Source organism: Dreissena polymorpha, chromosome 16, assembly GCF_020536995.1.
Source record: "Dreissena polymorpha isolate Duluth1 chromosome 16, UMN_Dpol_1.0, whole genome shotgun sequence".
In the NCBI taxonomy this organism is placed as follows: Eukaryota; Metazoa; Mollusca; class Bivalvia; order Myida; family Dreissenidae; genus Dreissena; species Dreissena polymorpha.
This window is the reverse complement of record NC_068370.1, coordinates 9,443,261-9,464,533: the sequence shown is the minus strand read 5'-3', so window position 1 is coordinate 9,464,533 and position 21,273 is coordinate 9,443,261. Positions and strand designations below refer to the sequence as shown.

Here is a 21,273-nt window from a genome sequence, read left to right as displayed (position 1 = left end):
ATTCGATTGCTATTTGTTATTTCAATAATCTTAATTTTCTCTTCACAACGGCGCCATTTGCAAACAAATCACAGAGCGCATTTTAAGAACACGATTTTAATTGGAAGATTGGGAAACGACAGCCAATTATATGGCTCGTTTTAAAAATGCTTAGGCAGAATCTACCAGTGTAAAATTCGGAGAGATTTCGCGGGCCGCGGATATTTCGGGCCGCTTATGAAATACGTCCGCGAAATCGGTGGTAGCCCCTCTCCCCCACATTTTTTAAAACGAATTTACGCAAATCTCAGAAGTGACATCCGGGACAACCCGATCCGCAGAAATCCGCGGATCGGCGGAAAAATCACACCCCTGAAAACGAGATGTGTTTGTCAGAAACACAATTCCCCCTAATGCTCCGCTTTGATTTTTTTTACCTTTGACCTTGAAGGATGACCTTGACCTTTCACCACTCAAAATGTGCAGCCCTATTGAGATACACATGCATGCCAAATATCAAGCTGCTATCTTCAATATTACAAAAGTTATTGCAAAAGTTTAATCAAGGTTAAAGTTTGTGACAGACAGACGGACACATACAATGACAGACAGACAGGCCAAAAACAATATACCCCCCGATCATTCGATCCGGGGGCATAAAAAGAGAGTCTATCCTCACCTGCATCACATTACATTTTTCGTAATAATGAACTGTGTTATATTTGATTTACAGTGCAGAACACTTACCAATGTAGCACCCATGTTTTCTATCACTGGAATTTTGTAACCTGAAATATAAATAATATTTTTTAATGAAAATCAGAACACCTAAATATACTACTTAGTACTACTAGATATGTGTCACAAACACCTATGTCCCCACACCAAAGACATTCAGTTTCTAAAATGTTTTCTACTAAATGATAATTGGCCAGAATTCCGCAAAAACTTATTGAAGACGAGAAGTTAACAAGAGGCCCATGAGGGCCTGAATCGCTCTACTGCTATAAACAGAGTCGTGACCTTGACCTTTGACCTAGTGACCTGAAAATCAATAGGGGTCATCAGCCAGTCATGATCAATGTACCTATGAAGTTTCATGATCCTAATCCTAAGCATTCTTGAGTGAACATCTGGAAACCATTTAACTATTTCGAGTCACTGTGATTTTGACCCAGTGACCTGAAAATCAATAGGGCTCGAGTCCTCATTAATATAAAGACACTGTACAAGTTTGAAAAGAATCAGATGAAAACTGGGACTTTATCGTGTAAAATCACACGATGTACACTAATTCTTATTTTCTCATGTTTTTCATGAAATGCACGTGGACTGTAAATCTTTTGCTAGAAAATTACAAAATTGTCAGAAAAGTATAGTGCTATGCAACCCATGCTCCTAATCATAATGACGCTTCCTATTTTGAATGCTTAATTAAGCTTTCCAATGCCCCGGATTATTGGATTGTGCAATAGTAAAATGGCGGCCATTTTCAGTCCGATTTGGTGGTTTTATCGTCTTTAAATATTTTTTTCTCCATTTTTGCATAAAAAAAACAGCCTGCGCGCTATACACGGGAGCGCGCTATACGTGGAAACCTACGGTAAGCCGGAATTAGTTCGAGTGCAGTGCGTTGTGGTTCAGTCTGTGGAGGCGGCTAGAAAAATGGCAACTGACAGGGCGGGCCAGGTGGCGGCCGAAGTGGCCCAGGAAGGAGCGATTCGCCAGGCAGTAGGAGAGATGGCCAAACCGGCCACTGGAGATAAGGCAAAACCGACCACCGGGCATATGGATCCGGCTGGTGTCACCGTGGCAGACCACCGGAACAGTGCGTCCGGTTGTTATATCACCGCGACAGACCGTCTGTGCAGGACGTCCGATTATGGCGTTACATCAGAAAACCGCCGGAAGTGTGGGACAGAATACGGAGTCGCCGCGGGTGACCACCGAGGGGGCGGCGCATCTGGATACCGAGTTGCCCCGGACAAAAGACGGGAGGATGAATTTCGAAGACCTGTTAGGTGTGGCTTAAGAGGGTGGCAACCCTCTAGTTCTCGCCGCTGGGAGCGGTCCTAGCATTGGAAATTAGGTTGGCAACCAGAGTGTCTAACTTCCAAAATCAGTACCGCCTAAACTTGTAAAGGGCAAGGTTAATTGTAAGTAAAACTAGAACTACTACTGGAAAACAATTAAAAATATAATACCCCCCAAATTAAACAATTACAATAAATTGCATTCACATAATACTAACAGCAGTATGGTCACCTTATTTTTATGATCCTCCTGAATACTCTGGTGTTTTTCTACTGGAAACTCTATCTGATTTGCGGTCTTAATAATTTATTACGGTGTAGGTAGAATAACAAAAGTAGGATTTCTATTAAACATTTGGAGTAAGTTGATAAGACAGTTTTGAATAGATATATGTCCTATTGTCTCAGTTTAAGCCAAGGCTTTGATCGCAATGTTGTTGGAACTATAAAATTGAAATTAATCTGAGCAGAGCTCTGCGAAAAAGGGGTTTAATGCATTAACATAAAGTGTCATCCCAGATTATTTTGTGCCGTCCGCGCTTAACTTCCTGTAATTTTTGTATTAGCGCGCTTAGAAGTGCTTTGCACAGTCACGGATGTGTGTAAAGTCTGGTTTTTTCCTGATGGTCGGGTGTGACATTGTCGAACGACTGCTGTCACACCGCACCATCAGATGTGGTAACTATGCAGATGGTGAATAGGAACCTGGTTTCCCCTGCAATATCCCAGTCTTGGCACCTCCGTCACCTTTTATCCTTCCATGTTAAGATTTGTGAGTCGATCTAACTTCAATCACTTCGTCATTGCTATATCATGTCATTTATTTCAGTAATTTTCTATAAATGAATTTCTTTTCTACCAACAATATGCCCAGCAATGTCGTAGAATTTTGTCGCATGAGTTTGTTTTTTATAGGTGACAGTGCTTGACGACCGCTTTCACACATCCATACTGTTTTTTTATGGCCGGAAGTGGTATTTCCCGGAGTTTTTCTTTTAAACAATATTTGCAGGTCTTTTTAATTTCTTGACTGTCTCATTGCATCACTTTGATTTTCTGAATGGCCGGAGGTGTTTCCCGGTGCATGTACACTTTATTTTGTTTTTTATTTTTGTAAGTATATTGTTTGTAATTGACAAGAATATTTTTTATTTAGCTAATGTGATGGAATTTTAGATATCCATAAGAAACAATATTGGTTACTAACCACTAGAATGCAGCGGTCTGTATGTACCATAGAATGGGGTGGCGGCCCAAAAGGAGAAAAGTGGGAGGAGTGTAGTGGGTACAATAGTTTTTGTTTTATTTTAGTTGTCTTTCCCTCCAGATGTCAATGAAGTGATTATGCTGCAAAATGTACTTAATCTGTATAAATCAATTATAGGTATTATACTTGGACAAAAATGAGATTATTGTTATTTTTATACTTTTAACCTTTTTGCCACTTAGATATGTATTTTAACGCATTTGTAGTCCCTTAGTTAAATTTCTTGTGATTTTATTATATAACCAACAGGATTTTTATTGTAGATTATGCAGTTCCATGTTGGGGCGAATGCCTTTTCATGTGTGCTGCAAGGTGGATGTATTTATTGGCATTTATTTTATTGTTTAAGTTGGTGTAAATATGTTGTAATGTGGGTACTCCTGTCCATTGATTGTGTGGACAAGAAAAGGGCAGGAGTTACAGGACCTTGTTTGGAAAATGACTTTTTTTTTGTTAGGGCATATAAGTCAGTGCTCCAGCTAGGCCTAAATCGAAGGGCGCCGCGCCCTGCCCTCCCGAACCTCCGCCCTGCCCCCCCGAACCCCCGCCCTGCCCCCCCCCTCTCAAAAAAAAAATAATTTTTTTTTTTTTTTTACATATGATAATTCATAAATCTCTTATTTCATTGTAATGTTTTTAATCCTCATTGTAGACATTATATTTGAATGGTTTAATAATAATGGGAATAATACAATTATTTAAAACATATAAATTAACATGCAATAGGAAGCATTCCAGAAACACCCGCGCACTCGCACGTGCCCTTTTCACAAAATACTGCGCGTCGAAGCGCCCTTTTGACAATATACTGCGCGTCGAAAGTGCCCTTTTGACAAAAAAGCCCCCCTGCCCTTTTCAAATCCTAGCTGGAGCACTGTAAGTTCATATAAATAACTTTGCATTCTGTAAGCAAGCTCATTTGCATTAAGTCCTATGATTCTAAGATAATTAAAAGGGGGTTACTGACATTTAATGGAGATGAATTCACTTTAGTTGTGTGACATTGCAGGCGTTGCGCAAACAGAGAGGTCGGACGAAAGCCGGCCGGCATGCAGACCTAACATTGAGGTGTTAGGTCAAGGTGCTTACGCAAGGGGCACTATTACTTCATCGGTTGCGCCGGTACAATTCCTTCGCTGTGTGGCGTCTTCCCAAAAGGAGAAAAGTGGAAGTGTTGTGCCGGTGCCCGGTCTACAAAATGCGCACATACCTCGTGATTGGGAACCAGCGACAAATCAGTATAGTGCATGCTGGGTAGCAGGAGATAATACAGTCTCTTGTCAGTGATTTTTTTCCTTCTTTATAAAGCACCGGTAAACGGCACTTTCCCAATAACGAAAAAACTACACATTTCCCAATTGCTGTCCAAAAAATTCCCAATTAAAGTTTAAAAATAAAAATAAAATAATAATAATAATAATTTTTAAATGCAACATTTAGTTAAGTTTCCCTATGCAGCTCTATGGCTTCAACCTAGGTTAATGTAAAATTGACAGCTTGAAAACACTTAGTTATTAACTTTAAGGTATTTGGGAGCAAAAAATCAAATACACCAATTTCCCAATTTGATGTTTTCACGACTTGATTTTTCCCAATTTCAGGTTTTCACGACTCATTTTTTTCCAATTGGACCGGTACGGGTACTTTTCCCAATTGGACAAAAAAAATCGCTGCTTGTGCACGGGTGATTGATGCGGGTGGACGTGTTTTCCCTAGCTGAGTACTCAATTGCTAGGAGTAATTGTGAGCCTGTGATTGCTTATGTTCGCCTTTGGCTGTGTGTGAACACATATTTCTCTGGAGGGCCATTCCCAGAAGGAATAAGTGCCATTCTGGGACCGTGTCAATAATACGTATTTCTCTGGAGGGTCATTCCCAGAAGGTGCAATTCTGTGACGTCAGTGTTCTGCCGTGAATTTTTACTGTTGGGGACAGTGACCCTTTAGGGTTAAAAAAGTGGGGACAAAAAGGAAAAATATGGGGACAGAGAAATATATTTGTAGCAGAATTTAATTTTCAGAAACTAATTATATTTTACTTGCACTCTTAAATTTGCTTGTTTTCTTCTTACAGCAAGTCCACAGGACGTAACATTCTAATTCAACTATGAATATTTTAAAAACTTTTTAAAACGGTCAAACAAAAGTCAACATATTTACAAAACTTTCAACAGATTTATGGTCATTGAACTCAGCATTGCGTGTCAAAGTACTTGTTCGATAATTAGAATTACCGATAGTTAAGGCGTTTTTTTTTGTGCTTTATGCACAAAGTGCATGTCATTTTGTTGTTGTCAAACAGTGACCAAGAAAATTTTCGAAGCCAATTTGCTTGGAACGTATGTTTAGGGCCAGGGGTAGATTTTTTGTCATTGCTAAACGATGTTGGGACTTGGGAAGACTCTGTTGGGGTGTTGTTATTATTATCGTCATATTTTCTAATTTTATTTGCCGGAGGACAAAAACTAAAATGGATTTTGTTTTCCTCGGCCAGTCACTTTCCGCCATTTTGATTGTTTCTTATCATCTCAACTTACCAATGCATTAAAGTGTTATTAAAGTAAATTTACCGTTGGCTGCAAAATGACTTCACGTCCAATGAAATAATTTGTTTTGATTACACACTCACTCGATTACTTTACCGACTTACCAATTGAATCGATTAATTTTTATTACTAATTTCTGTGAGCTCGCGGACCCATATAAGGAAAACGGGTATTTTATTTAAGCGCCAATGACGCAAGGACACATCCACGGCAGAACACTGGACGTGCAACCAACGAGCAGACGAGTTCCCTCGAAGATGACGAGGACGATTGGTGCCATACTGATGAGGATTGCAGTAAATGCCAACGTGAGTATCTTATTTAGTGCCGTTGGAAGTAATTATCGTGGCATCGGGTAATTTCGACGTAGGGGTATTTTTGACGATTGCGCATTTTCCAGTGTAAACATACATACCACGCATACTCGACGGAAGTAACGTGTTGTTTACATTGATTATACATAGCTTCATCAACGATGACCTAATTTACCATTTCGTGGCTATGGATGGTATATTAACATATTTTTGTTCAAACATGGTGCTTTTCTTCATGCCTTTCAGCTAATCCCTAAATATCACTATTAATGAATACAGTTTTACTTTATTTAACAATAACTTAAATTGTTGACAGTTCGTCTGCTTCACTCGTCATACATACCATAGTAATGATATATTTTGTAGCATAAGGTTCCTTCTAGAGGCCCTTACAGGAGGTATGACCCTGGGGATTTGACAGAAGCGTACTAGGCTGTGGTAGAGGATGGGATTTCAAAGAGCTGCAAAGATGTTCGCAGTGCCCATAACCACTTTAAAAGATCGGGTTAAGGGCAGAGTTGACATAGACACATTAAGATCTGGGTCGCACACTTTGTTCACGTTAGATCAAGAGGCATTTTAAGCAAGCCATTTGCAAACAATGGCTGAAGTAGGCTACGGCTACTCACGCCAGAAAACCATCAATTTGGCATCTGACTACTCTGTACATGTTGGTATAAAACAAAAAGCGCAAACATTAGGATTTGACTGGTTTTATGGCTTCATGTTCAGATGGCCAAATTTGAAGTTGAACAAGCCTAGAAGTCTTGAACTATCACGTGCAATGTCTGCTTATCCAATTTCGATCAACAATTACTTAAGAGAACTGACAAACATAATGAATAGATATGACTCAACAAGTAAACCTGAATGCATATTCAATATCGACGAGAAAGGACTGAATGTTGAACATTAACCACCACAAAGTGTTTCTGGAAAACTATGCCAAACCCAGGCAGCTACATCTGGAAAGTAAAAAAATGTTACTTTGCCTGGATGTGTTAGTGGTGTCGGACAACAAATACCACCTTTTTATGTTTCCAGGTAAGCGTTTGTTGGACTACCTTCTGTTATATTTGATCATTACATGAAAAATCATTCATTGAAGTATTTGCCAGCTAGAGACAGTGGTTATGTTCTGATATTATATGATGGCCACAAGAGTCACGTATCTTTGCCGTTGATTGAATGGGCAAAAGAACACATAATTCTGTTTGTTTTGCCCCCTCACTGTAGTCATCTGTTACAGCCCTTAGATGTCAGTTGCTATGGGCCCCTAGAACAAGCCTGGAATTCTGCCTGCCAGACATATTCAGGCAGCTTTTAGAAAGTCGGGTGTATTTCCCTTAAATCCAAATGTGATAAGCCCCTTGGATCTGGCTCCATCAACAGCTTTCAAAAATAGCAACTCGACTCAAGCTGTTCCTGAAAAATCAGATGAATCATTTTTTCAAACAAAAGGTGGTCAAATTCTAAAAAATGTTAAACAGAAAAAGCCAAGGAATACCCTAAGTAAAGTTGTGGGAGGCAGAGCTATAACAGAATCCCCAGTTGTTGGCGCAATAAAGCTTCACTTGAAGTCACAGAGCAAACAGAGTATCATCTCTTCCGCTGTACCTAGTACCTCCGGCCTTCAGGTGAAACGAAAGCAGCCCCCAGTTGAAGAGGTGGTCAGCTCCGACACAGATGACAGTGACATTGCAGAGTCTGACAAGTGTATTATGTGCAAGCTCATCTATCCCCTTACACTGACACAAAGCTTTCATTCATTTACATTGTCAAGTGGGGATGTTGAGATTTGTGTCAAGGATGGATACATTTGACAATTTTTACGCAAATCAAAGTACTCTTTCCTTTGGCCTTAAAGTACTGCTGAAGATTAATATAATAGACAGCTGACATAAATAAAACGGTAAATAAGTTCTTAAAGCTGTTAATTTCTGTTCAAACTAGTTAAATACAGTTTAAATATGTTCATTATTTAATTGGAATATACCCATATCTAATTATCTTTGTTGAAGAGTATGGAACTATTTACTATTAGTGCAACACGATCCTCGAAAATACCCCACCCGATACGCAGAACACAACCGGTGAGCACAGGTGGAAGTACCGTACCCTGGATAGTATATTCAAATAGATATATAAAATCATGTTTAATGAGAGAAAAAATGGAAAAAAGCGAAAAAAAAATCACCACCCTCTGATATTAAAATCATAACTATGATTATGATTTTAATATCAGAGGGTGGTGATTTTTTTTTTCATTTTTTCTCTCATTAAACATGATTTTATATATTTATTTAAATATAATATCCAGGGTACGTTACTTCCACCTGTGCCGGTGAGTGTCGGACATTTTTATCTATTGTGAACATGGTAAACACGTAGACAATTTTTCTGATTAAGTTTTTCATAAAAATCTATTTCAAACAAATTTGTTTATGAAAATATTCATGAGTTTCATATTTATTTACATCATTTATATTGCCATTTGGTGAAAAATCGTTACATCGTCGAAAATACCCCACACCAGGATACTGTTGTTGTTGTAAAGTAAACGAACCCCAAAGAGCTAACCGTTAAAACACTACAGTACCTCTCAGGTCCAGCTCTCTGTCTCGCAATGGATTTGTGAACTGTGCTGACTGCTCAATTAATTCAGCCGTTAGCTTTACCATTTTTGCTCTAATATGTGAAAACGATGTTCACAAATTATTTTACTGATATTTCATATTGAGAAGATCTACGTTTTCCGGCAAAAGCACGCGTAATGAAAACTGCAGCCGAATAGTAAAGGCTAAAATCCACTGTATTTAAATGCAGCAGTTGATGGTGTATATATGTAGTTGAGACTTTCTGCCACAAACTGTTTTACGCACTATTTTTCATTTTTATGCGAACTCTGTTCTTGCAAGTGTCAATCCTGTAGCGATTTAATGTTTCGGTGATTGTAATTGTAAGTATTTACCAGAAAATCGTGATTATGGATGGGTAATTGACAATTGAAGTCAGGAATACTCAACCTCAGATGCAATTTAAATTAAATGTGTCAACAACTTGAATCCTTCTATCTATACTGTCTAACTTCCCTTGCGGGTATTATTGACAGGTGCGCAGTCAGTGCAAGATAAAGTGTTAAAAGTGAATAAGTGAGAAAGATAAAAGTATGTACGATTAATCATGCATGGTGAAGTGATTTAACGTTAAAGCTGATAAAAACATGTCTCTCGGAGTTCAAGGGGCAGAAGGGGAAAGCAGGGACCGCTTAAACCCTTCAAGATCAGGATGTAATACTGTAGTGGCAGGGAGGTTGTTCCACATCACAATAGCACTTGGGAAAAATGAAAACTTATAATAATTTGCAGTGGTATGGATCTATCTGAAAGAGAGGGGGTGCGTGTGACGTGTGAATCTGGCGGGTCGCTCGATATATGATGGTAGCGGCACGGCTACTAAACCTTGAACAATTTTGAAAAAGATTATTAATTTAGTGTCATTTCTTCTTTCATGATAGTTTAATCCTTTTCTATAAATTCATCCACCCCCATATTTCAGTAATTAGACACATTAATATAGACTTAACTTAAGTTGTGTATCTTTATTATTCCCACGCTTTTTGAAAAGCGTGGTGATATTGTGGTTATCTCCGCCGTCGGTCCGTCTGTCCTGGCCACTATCTCCTCCTACACTATAAGCACTAGAACCTTGAAACTTACACACATGGTAGCTATGAGCATATGTGCGACAGTGGACTTTTGATCTGACCCTTGGGTCAAAAGTTATGGGGGTTGGGGTGGGGCCGGGTCAGAGATTTTCACTCATTTTTATGTCCCCGGTATGGTGCATTGTCCATAACTTTTGTAAATATTGAAGATAGCAACTTGATATTTGGCTAGTCCATATAAACGTACTCCCAGCCTCTTTGATGATTTTTGCTATGGTGGCTCTCAGCAACCCTTTGGGTTATAAAGCTGAGAGTTGAATTATTGCAACTAGATATTTGGCATGCATGTGTATCTCGTGGAGCTGCACATTTTGAGTGGAGAAAGGTCAAGGTCATTCTTAAAGGTCAAAGGTAAAAAAACAAATCCAAGGGAAGTAATAAGCTTTAAAGGGAGGTAAGTAATGAACCTGCCAAATAAATTAATCAAAGCGGCGCAGGAGGGGGCATTGTGTTTCTGACAAACACATCTCTTGTTTTATAATGTTATTTTAACTTAACTTCTTCATTTCTACACATATTCACTTCCAATGGATACTGAACATCTCTTTTGACAATACCGTCAATCTCAACTATGCATGGCCCATTACCAACCCTGGGGTGCCCCCTGGCTCAAACATGCGGCGTGGGGATACGCGTTGGCCTCTGCAGTGCCATTTCTAGTTTAAAATATTCGGTGACACATACATTGTTTTTACTTAAAATGTGTGAATGTCATGCTGCTTTTGGTTTGAAAAAATATATTATAAAAATTGAAAAATTCACAACATGTTGTCTAAATGTCAATAATAATGAAAATAATCACTTTCAAGCAGTATAAAGGTGTGTATCATTCAAGATGAAAAATTATTTAATGATTTATTAAAAAGATATTACAACAATTTAGTGTTGTCTTATACAAATTATGAAACAACAGATTGATAAGAAACATACAAACACTTCCTACAATAAGCCTACAAGAGAGGAAATATTTTATATGGATTTTTTTCTTTATTTCGTTGTAAACATTCAAAATTAAAAAACGTGTGTTCACATTATTTTCATTTAAGGCCAGCATTTTTTTTATTATTTGTTTAACGGGACCGCCCGACCCTATTTTTCGACAAATACAAATAAAAATAAAAGTCACTTTCTTTTTTTATATTTACATTTCACCCGCCGACCTGGTATTTAATCCAAAACTAGAAAAAAAAATGATTGCCGAAAGTGTTGTTCAAAATTTGTTTATAATACGGGTTGTTTCGTTGTGCCAAGTCGACTTGTAAAGCGTCAGCGATTTTCATTGGCTATTAGCCAATCGGTAGGTATTTAACAAATGATTTTCATATTGCAATTCCACGTATTTCATACTCATTTTTCACATTCCCGGATCGTTAATCTCGTGGCGAACGGACGTGTTTCTTGAGTTAATGGGATTATTGGATTAGCTTAAATATTTTTTATCTTACAACCGTGTTCTTCAACTTAGAGTCTTAGAAAATCTCGTAACAAGCTCAACCTTAAGTCAGGGTCTATCCTCTGAAGTCCTACTTCGGAGATAGTGCTCTAACAGCAATAAGCTCCAAAGTGAATCAGTGTTAGAAAATTAAGGGAAGATAAGAATTATTCAAATCAATAGGATCATAGTTTCTTTCTTTTTCTACTTTTCAACAGAGTCTTTAGGAACAAATCTGTCAGAAATTACTTAATCAGTGGACTAGTGAACCATAAGCAATTACAGGGATTAATAGAGGATAATTAAATAAGATATCAGTGATTTAATTAGTGGTTTAATCTCTCTTAAGTGTGATAAAGTGGGTGGATTTTGAGAACAAAGAAGGGTCGCGGAAGTAGTAAGTCTTGCCAAGTGCCAAATCTAACATTATTTACCACTTTTACCACCTTTAACCCATTGAACTAATCCTTTTTCTCAACAGCTAAACAGTTAAACTAGTCTTAGGTAGTAGTACATTGACTGTACCAGAAATTAACATGGGTTATTACTTTTCTTAATTTACCTCATTAGCACGCCAGTAACATACCAGTTTAATACAACCGCGCACCTGCCGGTATCTCCATCACGTCCGCGCGCTCCAATATAGGTGACCTACTTTAGAAGAACAGTCTTAAACCGCCGATAATACAACGTAGTTCGTGTACTAATAAGACCAACCCACAAGGGAAAAATGCAACGTGTCACAAAAACGTTAACAATGAAAACGTATGCCAATGTAACCGCTACGTTAATGGTGACTCCAAAGATTCAAAAATCTTCTTTCCGCGCCGGTGACCTCTCAATAGATTCGGAGACGGGTACACCTTACACAGTCACGTTGACCCCTAAGGAACCCCTGACCCCAAATCAACACGTCACGCGTAACTCGGATCCAAGCCCGGATACCATCCCTGATTCTATCCCTAACTCTCCCCAATTCATTGCCACTCTGATAACAAATAACGCGACGCATCAGACAAACTCTACCCCCTCAAAGGTCAATCAAACCCTCAATGACAAGCCGGTGAATGTACCTAATAAATCTCCCAGGCCTCAGTCCACTAGGCAATCCAACAACTATGACCCTGGACAGGCAATATGGCTCACCCTCTGCCTTGGCACTGTCGCAGCGATCTTCCCGCGCAACAAGGCCAAGGCAATTGGTGATGCTTTTGTGAAGTTCGTTGGATCAGAACAAACCAAACCGCTTAAGGAAGTTAAAGCCGGACTGCTATTTAAAATAAGAAAAGACGCGATCAATAAAGCACATCAATTCTCCTTTGGTAACTACGACTTTAAACTGACCGAACAACCAAAACTAGGCAAAGGCATAATTCATGTCCCCCTAAATGCGAACATCGAGAAACTAAAGAATGAACTAAAATCTAAACCTAACGTAGAGGCCGTCCATAGTGGAGCAAGAAACAAATTTATAACAGTTACGTTTAAATCCGAAAACGCGCCAACCAACATCCTAGGCCACAACGTTAAGCCCGCACTATTCGCCAGCCTACGGTGCTTTAAGTGTCAGATGTTCGGCCATGCATCGCACGTTTGCAAAAACAATGCGAAATGCCCACACTGCGCGGGTAACCACTCGCACGCGTCGTGCACATCAAGGAACACTAGGAAGTGCGCAAACTGTGGTGGAGGCCACAGCGCGGCGTATAAGGGGTGCCCAGTGTACCTCAAGTACCAAACCACTATTAACAACAAAAACCTTCGACTGACTAACAACTACCTTAATAACATGTCTACAACAAATCAGCGCCCTAATCTAGAACAAATTGCTAAACAACTTGTAGGTAAATCTGAAGCTGAAATACTAACTATTCTCAAAAATAAATTCCCTGAAAAAGAGGCTGAGCAACTCAACATCAAACCAACACCGCCCGTGCAACCATCACCAACGCCCGTTCAACCCACAAAACCAAAACAGGTTATGAATCCTCCTCCCACACAACAACAACAATCACAGCAAGCAAAAACCCACAAACCAACCATTAACGCTAACAAACCGGTCACCCCCAAACAACAACAACAAACACCACTACGCACACAATTCCAACGTCACAACTTGCAACCTAAAAGCAATGAGAGCTCGCCTCTACACATCCATAGGAAAAAACTTAATTTGAACCGATACCGCCCGAATCCTATCATCATGCGACATAGCCAGCACAAAAGGCAAGCGCTCGCGCCGCCGTTCCCGATATACTTCCGTCACATGTACGGTCTATATTAATAGAATAACTTAAGCTTGTGCAATCTCCCAATACAAGCCCCTCAATGGCTACGACAGCACCTAATATTACGTCAAATCTAACCGTAATGTCGTGGAACGCCCGAGGGGTTGGCTGTCATGAAACCAATAACAAATTGTATGAGCTCCAAAACTATGTAAATAATAACGAGATACATGTTGTATGCATCCAAGAAACAAACTTTAGAAGCAAAAATAAACAAGTTCAATTAAAAGGATACCAAGAACCCGTGAGATCAATAGAAGGGAAAAAGGCAACGGCCACGGGGGTAGCTATATATGTAAAATTGGGAATCCCATTTACTGAAATTAAGATTAACCAGGATTGCCCGATTGAGTCGTGTGCTATCACACTCTACCTCGATAAAAACCTGTCCTTTCGTATCCAATGTGTCTACGCTCAAACTGTAGAAAATACTCTAAAAAACTACTCAAAAATTTTTCACTCACTAGACCATAGACAAAACAATATTATCATTGGCGATTTTAACCTCAAACACCCTTGCTGGAACCCCGAGGGCGATCCGCGATGTGATGATCATGCGGAAAATCTATTAAAATTACTAAATAACACAAGCCTCAATTTCTTAAACGACGGGCAGGTCACGAGACTAGCCGACCGCGCCGGCCATTCCGACAGCGCGATCGATCTCGCTCTTATATCAGCTAAATTACAAGCGATAAGCGACTTTAATGTACTCGACAATTCATTTGGTAGCGACCATCTCCCTATCGTGGTGAATTTAAAACTGAAAATTGAACACACCCTTCCGTCAATACAACATAAGTGGAAAATCCATAAGGCTACACCTGATCAATGGAATAACTTTAAAGTTCAATGCAATAACGAATTTCTGCCCAACAAAGATAATACTGACTCTAACACTCACTTCCATTCCTATCTAAATAAACTCACGACAGCGCTAGACAATTCTATTCCTATAGCCAACAAAAAACCTAAAAAAATTAAACGCTCAGTACCTTGGTGGAACGAGGAATGTGAAACCGCTATTAAATACCGAGAAAAATGCAGGAAAAAATGCATCAGAATCAGAACGGGCCCCAAATATGAAAAACTTAAAGAAGCCCGCGCTAAGGTAAAACAAGTAATTAAAAAAGCAAAACTAGATAGCTGGAACGAGTTCTGTAACAATCTCTCGTATAAAACCAGTAGCAAAGAACTTTGGTCTCAAGTACAACCGTATGCAAGGCAGACCGCCTCCTATAACTCCGATATTCCGCATCAATAATGAAATACTTGTAACAAACGCAGATAAAGCTACGGCCTTAGTACGCCACTACCAAACGGTAAGCAGTGACGAAGGCTACTCGCGAGCCTTCATAGCGCGAAAACTTAAAACTAAAAACGAATTTCCAGAATGGCTCGAATCTCATACACAGACCAAAACTCACAAATACAATTCGCCTTTTAGCTTATTCGAACTAGAAACAGCCTTACTGACTTGTAAAAACGGCGCGCCAGGTGATGATAATATACATTACAAAATACTGAAGCAACTCCCTCTCTCTGCAAAACAAGAGCTCCTTGCCTTTTACAATAAATCATGGGCCGAAGGCACCCTCCCGGATGAATGGCATGAGGCAACAATTATACCGATCCTCAAACCTAACAAACCCAAAGAATCTCCAGCCTCATACCGGCCGATCTCGTTAACATCAACGTTTACAAAACTAATGCAAAAAAATGATTAAACCTCGATTATGCGCTTATCTTGAAAAACACAACCTAATTTCGAAAAATCAATCAGGATGTAGAGCCCACCACTCGTGCGAAGATCATATAGTGCGCCTCGAAGCCGACATCAGAAGAGCTCAAAATCTAGGCCAATCGGTAGCAGCTGTTTTCTTAGATCTCACTGCCGCGTTCGATAAATTATGGAATGAACATGCGATCTATATGTTACATACATTAGGTATAGAGGGCACCATGCTCAAATGGCTCGCAGCCTTCCTCACAACGCGGAAAATAAAAGTAAGACTACATGACGCGACCTCCGAAACGGTCGACACAACAAACGGCTGCCCCCAGGGAAGTGTCCTCTCCCCCATATTATTTTCCGTTACAATGAATTCGCTAGAACGCACGATTCATAAACATAATGCACAAAATAAAACAGGCCTAATTGATCTTTCCCTCTTTGTAGATGACAGTGCCATATGGACTACTTCATGGTCGCCTAAACTAGCAATTGATAAAATTCAAAACGCACTGACTGCTATAGAAACTTGGAGTGCATCATACGGCTTTCAAATTAATCCCTCTAAAACTCAAGCAATTGTTTTTTCTAACCGCGCATCCAAAGCAACTTCTAAAAAAATCTCAGAACTTCCGCAATTAACACTATGTGGCGCTCCGCTTCCGTACCTCGACAAAATTACTTTCCTAGGAATGACATTTGATAAATACCTAACATGGGAAGAACACATCCTCAAATTAACAGTGCGCTGCCAGAAAGATCTTAATTTTCTCAAATGCATTCAAAAAAATAACTGGGGCACAGACAAGAAAGCACTGATGAGTATTTACAAAGCCACTATCTGGGCAAAGATAAATTACGGAAGCATAGCATATAACTCAGCCAGCGATACACTACTAAAAAAACTACAAGTTATCCAAAACACGGCACTCAAAATAATCACGGGCACACGTAAAACCACAAGCACCGTTCTTATCCATCTCGAGTGTGGAATGCTTGACCTGGACCATCAAAGGCAAATAAATCAAATGAAGTATTACGCGCGCACTAATCCTATGGAAAACAACCTACCGATCAACTCAAAGGTCACCGAAGACCCGGCCTACCGTAAACCTAAAAGTCGCATTGGAGTCCCGTACGCGCAAAATGTCCGAGCGCTTAATTTATACTATAAAATTAACGAAATTGAACTCCAACCACCTACCTACTACAGCCTTAGTGAAATAGTAAAACCCGACATCGACTTTCATCTATCAACACTGATTAAAAAATCCGAAATCGACTCCAATAGCGCAACCATAGCCTTAAATTACATAAATAATACATACGGCGGGTACACACAGATTTTCACAGACGGTAGTAAAAACGAGGATTTAAAATTAGCCGGCGCTGCGTACGTAGTATACAACCCTCAAAATGTCATTATCCACCACAACAGATTAAAACTTAAAAAAGAACTTCCATATTTGCCTGCGAGCTAGCAATAATTAATGACGCAGTAAGGTGGCTTAACACGCTTAACACGCACGAACAGACTACTAACTACGCGATTCTAACCGACTCTCTTAGCGCATTGCAAGCACTACACGCAGGATCCTCGAAAACGCGACCAGATTTGATATACGCAGCTCTAAAAGGTATCACAAAACTGACTAATAAAAACATATCTCTTAAACTTATTTGGATACCTAGTCATGTAGGCATCCCGGGCAATGAATACGCAGATAAACTTGCCAAGTTAGGATCCCAAGACGGCCTACTCTCTGAGCTAAAACCCAGCACACGCGAAATTATAGCCATTATAAACCAAAAAGCATACAATGAACAGGACTACAAATGGTCAAAATACTGCACTGAGCATGATTTACCACTTATCACTAACCCCAGCCATAAGATCCATATCTATAGCCCCATTAAGCAAGAAGATAGGGCATATACACGTATGCGCTTAGGGGTGACTAGGTTACACGGTGATAGCTACGAAACTGTTCTGTGCCCCAAATGCAGTGTCCCAGACACCTTCGAACATTTGTTCTTCATATGCCCTCAACACGCGGCCCAAAGACTAGAACTAAGTGCAGGTATAATAGCAGCATATAACAATATCTCTGTTATAATTGATCGCAGCCTACTGTTAATGCCCCCGAACAAGATCGGATCAGTTATACGACAACATGTTTTTAAATTTTTGCGGGATACGGGATATCTCAATAAAATATAAATACAATAATTACATCGCATATTAGACAAACAGTTAAAATACTCCGATAAGCGAGCTTCCACTGCGTATGACTTATTAAAATAAAATATAAATATTACAAGTTAAATACACAAGATACATTGTTTCCTTAGCAATCTAAATATTATAAATATTACAATATAAATACACTAGATAAATTGTTTCTCTAACAAACTAAGTATTAAACAGTAGACCCGAGTGGGACGCCGCGTTGGTGCGGGAGACGCCGCAGGTGAGTGGATATTATAATAGTATATATATGTATTGATTTATCCCAAGATATTATACAGACATCATATATCCGTTACAATATCTCTTCGTCCCCATACTAATAGTAACTTAAGGTTTAATTCCCATATATATTGCAAAACAAACATAAATATGAACGGAAAGGACTATTTTTACGAACTTTGAGTATTTCTATTATCTCCCTTGCAAAAGCAAGATATAAGGAAAATCGCATTAAAATCAAAATTAAGGGTAAAACTAGATGCATACCTGCACTTAATCTATAAAATAAATCGATACAGTAGGGCATACTAACTATCCAGAGTCTTCTTGCATAAACTATCTTCCTTAGGCTTATCCGAAATAGCAAAAATATGCGTATAAACAAATCGCGTAACTTACAAAAGTGCGAATAAAGCGCGTACCGGTGCCGGACTAAAAACACATTTAGGTAACTACATAACATCTACCCTGTCTGCCGGACCCCGTCCGTGGACTATAGCCATAAGGGAACCCTCTGTGCGGGCACGGACGACGGTCACTTCCGTATGTCACTGGGGCTGCTCGCCCGGGCCCGCATTGAGTGAACCTACGGTATTATCACGGCCTGAGCATAACGCGGATATGAAAACCGACCTATAGTTATTCGTCGCAGGGCATAGCCAACGGGTCACACCTGTGTGTCAGTGGGGCCCCCTGGTCTGTGCCCTGTGACGACGCCACGGACGGGCAAGGGCTGACAAGCTACCCAGTAAAACATCAACAACACTCTCTTACTAAAACGACGGAAGGGATTACGGTACCGAATATAACTGTCAACCAAATCATGTAATATATCGGCCGCCTGTCTCGTTAACAACCGCGACCGCAACTTAACGCTAAGGGCACGCTACCAGAATCAATGACGGATAGGTACGCTTGATAAAAATAAAAACGAACATCTGTAACCACTATGTAAAGATATGGACAAATCTAAAATCCCCCCCCCCCTTTGTAAACCAAAAAATCGGGCTAACAGTATCCGGGTTCCGCGAGACCCTCCCCCCCCCCCCCTGTGCTGGTCCTCGGTATTTTAAATGTTTGTCGCTGCACCCAGCACGCAGCAGCCGACGACGACGGTAGTGGGGTAAGCACGCAGACACTACACTTCCGCACAGAGACGGAAGCCGCATCAAGTGCGCACTCAGGTAACTCAATAGAGAAACCTTCAGTACAACCCCTTTAAATGTAGATATCACAACCATTTTATATATGCATTATATTTCACAAGACACTTAACACATCAATAAGAAAGAATTTACAAAAAGATTGTCTGCCCCCAACGAACTAGTCATCTCGGCCCAATCAAACAAACATAGTCCCCTTCTTCTATCATCGTATACATGATCTTTCAAAATCTAGCCTACCCTACGCAATAACATCCAAACTACATACCAAATAACAACAGAGAGAGCCCACGTCACCGCAAGCTATGGCACAAAACAGCAGAACTACACATGTATATAAACACCAATACTAACACTATGTACTAATATGTCCTCCGCGAGGGACGTTAAACGGGGGTGCAGTGTATCGGTGCTATACACCGGGCACTTAAAAGAACCAGGGGCGCCTCTGGAATCGGGGCGTTTCCTGTATCCTGCTCGAACCCCCACTAACACCTCTCATGGGGCGGAGAGCACAACAACCACACTTGGGTAAATGAAAGCTAGAGCACAGGACATAATCTATAATACCATGAGTTTTACAAATTAACATCAAACATAAATAAATCATATGATATATCAACGGAGTTTTTAGATCATTTATTTACTTTACCTATCCAATTATAAAAGCAAATACAACATAACAGCAAAATTAATACATCCCAGCTTGATACACGGTCTGGATGTTTGGCAGGCGGGTGGGAAGGAACGATGGTGACTCTGGATAGGGCTTTGGATGGCTCCATGGTTGGTTCTCGACTGATCTGTTGTCGCGCGCAGCAAGTGGGTGGATGAGGGTGCTTGTCTCGGGGGTCTTCAGCGGTTGGGTGCTCGGGCCGGGGCAGTATGCGGGCGCGAGGGGGGGCTCGGGCTCGCTCGGCGTGGGTGCGCTTGTGCGGGGCGGCGGGTTCTGCGATCTGGGAACTGCAACAATATACAACCCTTCACGACTGACCGACGACCGTAAATTACTGACAGACACCTCCTCTTCCGCTCCAGACAAATGCACAACAATCACATACCACACACTATACACAACCATACACATCACCACCAAGGAACCCGGAACGCACGGGCGTGGCGCTCTCATACGCGCCACCCGTAATGAGTGGGGGTGTGAGAGCGATACGTGTGTGTGTTCCGGGTCCTATGTACCGGGTGGTGTTGGGTTGTGGATCGCGTTGAGTGTCTTGTACATTAGTAATGTGCGGGACACTCGGCGGGATCCGCTCCTCATCACCACCTTTAGGTAGCTAGCACATTAAGGTCTCATTGGCCAACGTGCAACAAACTCTTTTAAAAATTAAAGTATTTGGCGAATACCCGGGAAACCGGGGTAAATTTGACCTACTTTGACTCTAAAATTAATCTTTTTCTCCTGAGAGGTCACAGGGGCAGGTCGGGCTACCGTAACCTCGTGAAGAGGCCAGTAGGACCTGTAAATAAACTCTGAAACACACACACATTGCAATTCCGAAATGGCGGACATTAACAACAACGAGACAAATGTAGCATATTTTAAAATCAAATTAATAAAAAAAACGGAGCAGAAACAATTGCAATTAGAGAAGTTAATCTTCAGAACACCATTGTTGAAATCATGCCCATATTATGTGATACGAAATCAAAACTTTTTAGAGTTTTTGCAAATGATGAAGAGCTGTCACCATCTATAACTTTTGGTGTGTTAAAAAGTTTTGGGTAGGTTTAATAAATATGCGTATTTATTAAAATGTAGATCATCATCCTGTAATATTTTTATAGATAAAAATCTACATCCCGAAAATGTCCAAGAAGTACTACTTTACGTTGCTTTATAATAAACACGAGAACTGAACCACAGATAGTTGCATCAATAATCACATTCCCCACCCACCTATATATATATACTTTATTTAGAAAAAAAGTATGCAACAAAGCTTCTAAAGAAAATAACATTGGGTCCGGATGTCCGTCAAAGTCACAAGAAAGTTATAATTATTTTTCTTGACACAGTAGCAAATTAACATGCTTATTATTCTTCATTAACTTAAAACAAAACATTTTTCCATATATTAAACTGTATAACTATTTTTATATCAACAGTTTAACCATTTGTCCGGTAACTTTGACCAAGTTACGTCCTTTTGTTTGGATCAGTTCATTTTATTGAATTTCTACAGACGAAAACAAAGTTTTGACTTTCAAAATGTCATGAAAAAGTAAATGGAATTTATTTCTTAATTATTTGATCATTTTTGTAAATCAGAAATACATCTTAATGTATTTTTCAAAAATGAGTTAT

At 39.9% G+C, this 21,273-nt stretch overlaps 1 protein-coding gene and 1 long non-coding RNA gene across 2 annotated transcripts in view; both read right to left on the bottom strand.

Moving 5' to 3' along the window:
• Window positions 1-8,921, bottom strand: part of LOC127862247 (U2 small nuclear ribonucleoprotein A'-like) — a 24,126-nt gene extending 15,205 nt beyond the window's left edge. Inside the window, exons 1-2 of the mRNA XM_052401295.1 lie at window positions 8,738-8,921; window positions 727-767 (exon numbers count right to left, since the gene is read on the bottom strand). Coding sequence (XP_052257255.1) covers window positions 727-767; window positions 8,738-8,819 — 123 coding nt within the window. The 5' untranslated portion in view covers window positions 8,820-8,921. The remainder of the gene's footprint in view (window positions 1-726; window positions 768-8,737) is intronic.
• Window positions 8,922-19,574: 10,653 nt separating this feature from the next.
• LOC127862632 (uncharacterized) lies at window positions 19,575-20,449 on the bottom strand. The gene is made up of 2 exons (XR_008040711.1): window positions 20,341-20,449; window positions 19,575-19,913 (listed from the first exon to the last, which is right to left on the bottom strand). It is a non-coding gene; the product is annotated as an uncharacterized LOC127862632 (long non-coding RNA).
• Window positions 20,450-21,273: the final 824 nt, after the last annotated feature.